At 56.5% G+C, this 8,854-nt stretch overlaps 1 protein-coding gene across 1 annotated transcript; it reads right to left on the reverse strand.

Annotated features, from left to right (window-relative positions):
- Window positions 1-1,268: 1,268 nt before the first annotated feature.
- FGFR4 (fibroblast growth factor receptor 4) lies at window positions 1,269-8,636 on the reverse strand. The gene is made up of 17 exons (XM_006873465.1): window positions 8,496-8,636; window positions 7,640-7,903; window positions 7,469-7,549; window positions 7,202-7,368; window positions 6,581-6,704; window positions 5,891-6,081; window positions 5,640-5,778; window positions 5,098-5,291; window positions 4,852-4,997; window positions 4,630-4,751; window positions 3,357-3,467; window positions 3,077-3,267; window positions 2,569-2,691; window positions 2,375-2,445; window positions 1,990-2,127; window positions 1,630-1,735; window positions 1,269-1,501 (listed from the first exon to the last, which is right to left on the reverse strand). The coding sequence occupies exons 1-17, from the start codon at window positions 8,503-8,505 to the stop codon at window positions 1,355-1,357; spliced, it is 2,325 nt and encodes a 774-aa protein (XP_006873527.1). The 5' UTR covers window positions 8,506-8,636; the 3' UTR covers window positions 1,269-1,354.
- Window positions 8,637-8,854: the final 218 nt, after the last annotated feature.

Here is an 8,854-nt window from a genome sequence, read left to right on the forward strand (position 1 = left end):
TATAGTCTTTTAGGGTGGTCCCAGGCTAAGGATCCAATCTGGATCCCTTCTGACCTTATGTATATGTTCCGCACATGGAGGCAACCCAGCTGGCCTCCACAAAGGTTGTCCTGGTTGTCCAGCCCTGTCCCAGGCCCAGGCTCTGCAGGACTAGGGAAGGAGAGAGCACTCAACACAGGGTCAGGCACAGCAGACTGAGCTTCCCCATGGCCCAGCCAGGGGACCAGGGACTAGGGAGTACCACTGACTGGTGGGATAGGTTCCAGGCCCAGAACCCTGGGAAACTGATCTCCCTGAGAGGGCATCTGAGAACAGGGCCATGACAGCCTCCCCAGCAGAGGACCAGGCGGGCAGGGACAGCTGTAGCTCAGCCAGGCGGCTCCCAGCTGCTGCCTGGGAGACTGGCCAGGGCAGGGCGGGGCAGGCACAGCCCCCACAAGCCCCCAGCCTGAGTGGTGGAGCGTGGGAGCGGGCAGCAGCCTTCAGGCTTGGTTTCAGCCTTTCATGCTGTGTTAACAGCCAGCGTGGTTAATGCTGAGCAGATGGGGGAGGGGGCCTCCAGTTCCTGGGAGAGGAGGACAACCAAAGTGCACACACACGTGCACATGCATGTGCAGAAGATAGAGGAGCCCCACCCTGTGGACAGTCACACACACTTACAGCATCACACGCACCAGATGGTGCTGGCAGGACTGGTAGACGAGGCCAGAGTAGCACACTGGCTCCTTGAGTCCCTCAGGGCAGCTGCAAACCTGAGGGTCTGGTGCAGAGCCTTGGGTCTGTGTGGCCCCAGCAGAAGGCCTCCCTCCCCCAGGGAAGACACCAGGCACACAGACATCCATTTCAAAAAAATAATTTATAAAAGACATTTGCTTCTATGTTTTTGGTTGGTTTCCAGCCTCATGGACAGAACCACCCTCCACTAAGAAGCTGGGAGCAGCAGTGGAGGGAAAGACAGGCAGGGAAATGGGGCACACAGACCCCTAGCCCCACACTTGGAAGTGCATAGGAAAGCAGAGGCTTAGGACAACCCCTCTAGCCAGGCCAGTTAACGCCCAGGACAGAGACTTAGTGCCAAGGTCCAGGAGGCTGAGCAGAACCAAAAGTCTAGGCCATCAGGACCCTAGGACTACAACTCCAAGGGTAAGGGGAGGGCTTGGGACTGGGGCTGAACTCTGGGCTGGGAATGCAAGGCCAGAACAGAAAGCCTCAACCAGGGACCCCAGGACCAAGGACAGACCTCCCCAAAGTAAAATGGGGGATCTGGACTGACAAGGTCAAGGACTGCTCCAGGCAATGCTGATCTAGGGGCTCCAGGCTGCTGCCAGCCTGCTTGGACAACCTTGTGCTCTGTTCAAGTCTGTACCCCAGGGAAGGGGAAGGAGTTGGACCCCAGAAGTAGAGGGTCGTGGCTGAAGACAGAGTCATTGGAGGAGCAGGTGCTGCTGGCGTCCCCTCCAGAGGGGGAGTAGGGCCCAAAGGTCAGGCGGAGGTCAAGGTACTGTGAGGGAACAGTGGTGGTCAGCTCCTGATGCTGCCCATTCATGTGGTCAGCTCAAAGAAACCCAGAGGGGAGCAAGCAGAGGGAGATGGTTTAGAGGAAAGCCTGGGACAGGAGGGGAGTGGTACCTCCTCAGAGACAGCTAGTAGGACCTTGTCCAGTGCCTCCACCAGCTGCTTGAAAGTGGGCCTCTGGGAAGGTGCTGCATGCCAGCATTCACGCATCAGCCCATACCTGAAAGAAGATGGATGGGGTCAGGAAGGGCTGCAGGCCTGGGGAGAGTGGAGGACTGGAGGAGACCTAGGAGAGGATGGGGCTTTGGATATGGGGTTTGGAGGTCATTCAGTGGAAGGGCATGGAAGCCAGATCAGGAAGGAGGAGGCAGCGTGTTAAGAGTTTAGTGCTGTCTTCATAGCTAAGCTGACACCTCCATGGTTGGCACAGAGGATGAGGACTAGAATGTGGGGGAGGACAGGGTGAGGCCTTACAGCTCTGGGGGGCACTGCGGGGGCCGGTCCATGCGATGTCCTTCCCGCAGCAGTGAGAACAGCTCCTCCACAGGGATGCCAGGATACGGGGAGCCGCCGAGTGTGAAGATCTCCCACAGTAAGATCCCAAATGACCACCTGGAAGCAGGACCAGGGCTCAGCAGGGCACAGGGCTGCTCTGTACTCCTGAGGGTTGTGGTGGGGCCTCTGCAGGCTCATCCAATGCAGGGGAAGGGAAGTGGGGCTTCATTTAGAGCTTGGTCCCGCTCAGGTCCCAGACCTGAGTAGAGGATCCCTGGGGTGCAGCGCTCCCTACCCTTTCTGTGGGGTAGGACAAAGAGCCTGAAGTCTTTGAGACCCCAGACCCCCAGTTTCCCAGACTCACACATCACTTTGATGAGTGTAGACTCGGTCAAACAAGGCCTCAGGTGCCATCCACTTGACTGGCAGGCGGCCCTAGAGTGAAGGACAGAGTACTGGTACTGCGCCTATAGATTCCAGTTCCCACTGCCCCACACCAGTGTTCTTATGCCTCCCCAGCTGCCCCCAGCCAGCCCTGCCCTGCCCCGCCTCCCTCACATTGCTGGTTTTCTTATAATAGTCAATGTGGTGGATGCCTCGGGCCAGCCCAAAGTCAGCGATCTTCATCACATTGTCCTCAGTCACCAGCACATTGCGGGCAGCCAGGTCCCGGTGGATGCACTGGGAAGCAAGATGGAGGATGGGAAGGGGGCCTTAGGTTTATTAAGACAGCTGGGATTCGTGCACACACCACCTCACAGTAACCTTGGGAGGTAGGGGAACAGCCACCCATGTTATAGATGAAGAAGCTGAGATTCAAAGAGGAGGAAAAACTGAGGCTATTCTCTTGCATTACTTCTTTCTTTGTCCAGCCTATACACTAGGGAGCATGAGAGGAATGGAGGGGACTATTCAGTACCAGCTGCATACAGATGGGGGAACATAGGGCTCTGGGGACATTTAGACAGGATAGTGAAAAGCGGGAGAGGAAGGAGTGGGGACATTTAGAGCCAGGAACATGAAAGAGGAGTTAAGAGTGGTTCAGAGCACCACCTGCTGCCCACACCTTTTGGGACTCCAGATACTGCATGCCTCGGGCCACCTGATAGGCGCAGGAGACCAGGGCAGGGAAGGAGAGGGGCCCTTCACTGCTCCGAGGCCCATCAGGGCTGAGGTCAGGCCCTGGGGGGCGCCGGGCCCTCAGGAACTCACGCAAGTTTCCCTTGGCAGCACACTCCACAATTACATACAGGGGCCCTGCAGAGGTGAGGCAGGGGGGAAGGGAGGCTCCTGAAGCTACAGCTCAGGCCCCAAGTGCCCAAGCCCCAGCCTGGTCCCTGCCCTACCTTCCTGGGTGCAGACACCCAGCAGGTTGATGATGTTCTTATGTATGCCGATCAGTTTCATCACCTCCATCTCAGAGACCAAATCAGCCAGGTCCTTGTCGGAAGCATTATCTGCAAAGACAACAGCTGTGGTAAGGGAGCTGCTCTCCCAACCATACAAAGGAGACAGACAGTGTGGGGTGAGAAGGGGGTAAGGAGCTCTGGAACAAGAGTCAGGAAGGTCTGGGATGAATCCTGGTTAGGCTGTGTGGCCCTGAAAAAGTCTCCTTGGTGGCCTCTTATGGAACAGTGGATCATACCCTGCCTCTCAGGGAAGTATAAGGAGGCAACAAGATGGAGGGCTGCAGGGAGCAGGACCAGGAGACAGGACAGAGGAGGAAGCGCTCTGCATAGGAAGGAGGCTTCCGTTTGGAGGAGTTGGCGTTAGTCCCTGAATGGAGTGAGCTCCTGGGGGTGGGAAACAGGCTGGCGCCCTGAGGTCTATCTAACCAGGGCCTGGCGTCCATCTAGTCTGGGAATTCAGGGAGCCGCCAGCGGGGCCCATGAAGGGAGGCTGGGAAGAAGGCTGCTTTGGCTTTCCTTGAGAGGGCTGAGGACCAGGGACTGACCTGTGGCCCTGAGCCAACGACATAAACCCCAGACCTCACAATGCACATTTCTCAATCCCTGCCTCCCAGAAAGTGCCAGGTGGCCCCAGCTGTGTAGAGGAGGGGGAGAGAGAACAGCAGAGGGAGTTGGGGACGGACAGCAGCAAGAAGTCTGATAGATGGCAGGGTCCCAGGTTTGACCTGGAAAATACCTTGGGCTGCTGTTTGGAGGCTGGGATGCCATTTAAGTAGAAGGGCTGTTGTCCTAGAGTGGTGGACACAGGGGACAGACCTGGGAAGAGTTAGGGAAGCCAAGGGCATGACTGGGGAGGGGGTGACCCTGGGGGATGAGGTGGAAAGCTTATGAGGCTGACAAAAAGATGTGAGAACAAGGCTGATGACACAGGGCTAGGGCTGATAGAGGTTACCTAGTCCTAGTCATCCTAAATCCTTACAGTTATCATTACCACAATGGGTCTGACTATGACTATGTACCAGGAACTTCCCATGTACCTCAGGCTATGAAATAGGATGATTATTATAAGAGGGGGAAACTGAGGCTCAAAAGTCTTGCCTCTGATCTCAGTAGCAGACCTGGCTTCCTGTCTAGTTGGGTCCAACTGGAAGCACCATGAGTACCCTCTGTTAGTCATCAGGTCACAGTGCCTCCCTGGAAGTACACTCACCTTTGAGCATCTTGACAGCCACAGTGCTGGCTTGGTCAGGCCGTGAGGGGTCCATGCCAAAGGCCTCCGCCCGTACCACCTGCCCAAAGCAGCCCTCCCCCAGGGGCTTCCCGAGCACCAGCCTGCAGATGAAGAAAAACAACGCTGAGGTTTGAGGGCAGGTATCTTGGCCCTCTGGTTCTACATGGCACCCACATCCCCATCCCACTCCAAGCAGCATACCTGTCTCGGGGGAACTCCCACAGTGGGTCAAGAGGTAGGTCCAGAGTCACAAGGCCAGCAAGCAAGGGAGGCCCACTGGAGGAGAGACGGACGCCCCTTACCAGGGATGAGCTGGACTTGCCTGACGAACCCGACTCCAGGGAGAACTGCAAAGGGGAGACTTGGCTCTGCTTGTTGATGTCAGGCTGGGGCAGGGGGCAAGCAAGGCTGGTTATGGGGATATGGGAGTGGGGGCTGGGCACATACCTGTCTGGCCAGAGGGAAGCGGGATAACTTCTGCACAGTGGCAGGCTGGCGGGGGTGCCGGCTATGGAGTGCCTGCCTGCGGTACAGCCCGGCCAATAGCAGGATCCCGGCCAATGCCAGCGAGCCGGATGCATACAGGATGATGTCCATGTACCTGGCCTCAGACACTGCTGCCGTCCATGCGAGGTCCTCTTCTGCCCTCACAGTGGGCACACACAGACATGGTCAGCGGTCACACTAGCTAGTCCCAAATCCCTTAACTCAGGTCCTCAGTTTGTAACACATTCAGGGGCACATGCACACAGCTGTAGTCATACCAAGCCCAGATACTTACATCCCAAAGGGCCACACAGAAACTCACATGTGGACACTTACAGAGGGAGTGCCACAGACAAACACACAAGTACACATACTGCATCCCAAACCCAGACTCCACAGCCTAAGGGAAGAATCTTAATCCAATAGGTCATATCCCTCTGCCCTGCACACAAACAGAAGCAGAGTGGCACCTGCGGCCTCTCTGGGCCCCCTTGAGTGCTCACCTGGGAGCACTGTGAGCCAGGCTGACTGGTAGGAGAGGCCGATGGAGTTGCCTGCTAAGCAGGTATACTCGCCAGCATCCTCGGCTGACACGTTCCGTAGGTACAGGACCTCCACCTCTGAGCTATTGATGTCTGCTGTCTGGGAATGGGGGACACATTGAGGATTTGAGGCCACATTGTGGCTAGGGAGGACCTGGGGGCCCCTCCAGGGTGGGAGCAGGGTAGGATTCAGGCACTAGCAGGGGCTGGACCTTTAGGACTTGCACATAGGGGAAGCCATCAGCACCGAAGCTGCTACCGTTGATAACGATGTGCTTTAGCCACTGGATGTGGGGCTGGGCGTCGCTGTACACCTTGCATAGCAGCTCCACATCGCTGCCTGCCACGGCTGTGGTGTTGGCTGGGAGCCCCGCCTGCAGGATGGGCCGGTGCGGGGACCGCTCTGGGGGCCAGGCCAGGCCGTCAACCCTGACCAGCAGCAGCCACAGAGCAGCCTGTTCACTGCCTCCAGCCTCCCCTACTGGCTTAAGGTGGGAACCTTTCTGACATGCAGCTCAGACCTTTTCTATCTTCTGCTTAAACCCTCCATGGCTCCCAGTGCCCTTGGGATAAAAGCCAACTTGTCAGCCCAGCATTCAAATCTCTCTCTGGCCTGGCTCCCCACTTAAATGCTACACCTCTGGCATGTACCTCCACACAAATGCTCTGCAGTTTACACCTGTGGACCATTACTTGTTCTGTGTCCTCTGCTGGGATGCCTTCCCTACTTTTCTACTCTGCAGATTCCTGTTCATCCCAGCCCTGGTCACTTATAGCTGATTTAATGGTCTAGGACTGAGTCCATCTTGCCTGTCAGACTGAATTCTACCTGAGGGCAGGACTGGGCTTAAGATGGACCAGGGCCTCCCATCCTTCTCCACCTCCCCTGCCGGTTCGCTCACCCAGCACATCCAGCAGATAGCTGTAGCGGATGCTACCAACAGAGTTTTCCACGAGGCAGGTGTATGTGCCACGGTCCGAGGGTACCACACTCTCCATCACCAGACTCCAGTGCTGGTGACGTAGCTGGGGATAGGGGAAGTACCCATGAGGGCAAGTGTCTATACTCCCTTACAGGGCCCGTCTCAAACTCTACAATCCCTGGAGAGACCTTGGGACAAAGGAAAAAGCTCTAACTGTCAGAGCCCTGGGATGGAGACTTTTGAGTTTTAGCTCCACTGCAACCCAGTTGTGCAACACTGAGCCCATCTTTAAGCTTTCTGAACCTCAGTTTTTTCACTATTGCATGGAGTGGCCTTGCAGGGAGAGTCTCATTATGAGAATGAGAACTGATAAAACTGAGAGTCACTGACTCTCTCTAATTTATGAACAGAATTCCTTGCTGATGAGTGTCAGTGTTGGGAACTTGAACTAGAACCATCCAAGACCAAAGTCTCAGGCTCATCCTGGGGCCCTGCAGCTTCCCTTTGCATGAGAGAAGGAACCATTGATTCATAAGTCTGAAGGGACAGATGAAAGATTGAAAATGAGGAAGCAGATGGCCTTGGAACCCGAGGACTTGCCCGAATGCCTCCAATGCGATGCTCTCCGTGGAAGTCCTGGCCATCCTTTAGCCAGCGAATGGTGGGTGCGGGGTTGCCAGCAGCTGGACAGCGGAATTTGACGGTGTTCCCTGCAGGCACTGCATGTAGTTTCTTCTCCATGCGCTGGGGGTGTGTCCAGTAGGGTGCTGGAGGGGAGAAGAGGGAGAGTTTATTGGCCCTGGATGACCACCTGCCATATAGGTCTTTTCTCCAGGAGTTGGTGAGTCCCTGAAGACTCATACTGACCTTGCTGAGGATAAACATGCCCATTTGAGGGGCTCCTCTGGGCCTTGGAGTCCTCCTCATCATTGTTGGAGGTGAGGGAGTCTGTATCAGGGACAGAAGGAGACATCTAAGGTCAAAGAGGGGAATCTCTCATCCCCAGGCAGTCTTTAGCTCCCTGCCAGACTTTCTTACCAGCCACAGCCAGGGTGAGATTGTGCAGGACAAGCATGGAACCTCGAGCCAGGCAGAGGTAGCGACCAGCATCCTCAGGCAGGAAGCTAGCAATCTCCAAATGACCCCTCCAGCCCCGTACCCGGCCAGCAGGTGCAAGGCGACTGCCTCCTTTGTACCAGTGGCCACCACGCTCAGCCCGCCCACAGCAGAGCCGCACATGTTGCCCCAGGGCCAGAGTCAGCTCTTGCTCTTGCTGCTCTGGGGTGGGGGCCAGGCAGGGCTCTGTGGGCCGAGGGCAGATGTCAGTGAACCCCACAGACCTGCTGGAAAACCCCCTTCAAACCCCCCTTCACACATGTTCAGAGAACATGCTGAACACACAGGGCACAAGCACCTCATGTCACATGCTAGACACACTGCTGCTCCTTGACACACGCAGCTACATGCTACAGGTACTATGCACAAGGCAAATTCCACACTTCAGGGGCATGTCACACATACATGCTGCCCAACACACACACAGGGGACACCTCTGGAGTTCCTCACATTCACACTGCATACATTGCTCATGCTCTCATGCCACACACCCAGTACATACACACACACATACACAGCCAGGGGGCTCACCACCAGCTCTGCGGCCGAGCTCAGGGACCTCCACCCCATAAGGCCCGCCTCTCTCGTGGACACAGAGATAGGTGGATGCTTGCTGGGAGCCAGACACTGAGTCTCAATGGCTGGGCCTGTCCTGTCACCACCCTCTCATGGCCTGATTCCCAGGTCATTTCCAGCCTTGCTCGGTCAGTAGCCCCCTCCTCCCACCCCTGCCACCCTCCTCCCACCCCTGCCACCCTCTTCCACCTTGGGGCCATACCCAGCTCCATTTCTTCAGAAGCCTCAAGGGACAAGGCTGGGGCCCTGGGCACTCCTAGCAGGACTCCCAAGAGGGCTAACAGCAGCCACGTCTCCTTTCTGTTGCTCACTTGTACCCGGGTTGGGCTTCTCACCAACTGCTTTCCTGAAACAGGGAGGGAAAAGAGTCCCTGATACATGTCCACCTGTGACCATCCCTCACTCTGCAGATGAAGAAATGGAGACAGAAAATGGTCAGTAGACTTGCCCAGGCCCCCAGCCAGGCCACAACAGGGCAGAGAATGGAACTAGCTCCACTGCTGCCAGAGCCCAAGGCCTCCCCACAGCAGGTTGTGTGGGCAGCAGGGCTGAGCTTCCTGC

The sequence above is a fragment of the Chrysochloris asiatica genome, unplaced genomic scaffold (genome assembly GCF_000296735.1).
Source record: "Chrysochloris asiatica unplaced genomic scaffold, ChrAsi1.0 scaffold00242, whole genome shotgun sequence".
NCBI classification, from domain to species: domain Eukaryota; kingdom Metazoa; phylum Chordata; class Mammalia; order Afrosoricida; family Chrysochloridae; genus Chrysochloris; species Chrysochloris asiatica.

Bases quoted from the DNA above. Each gene is read 5' to 3' on its own strand.
- FGFR4 (XM_006873465.1), bottom strand. The intron at 6,705-7,201 runs GCAAGTCCTCGG...CCCTATCCCCAG, and splicing joins ATCGCATTGGAGGCATTCGG to CTACGTCACCAGCACTGGAG. The intron at 5,779-5,890 runs GTCCAGCCCCTG...CCCCATTCCCAG, and splicing joins CCTATGTGCAAGTCCTAAAG to ACAGCAGACATCAATAGCTC.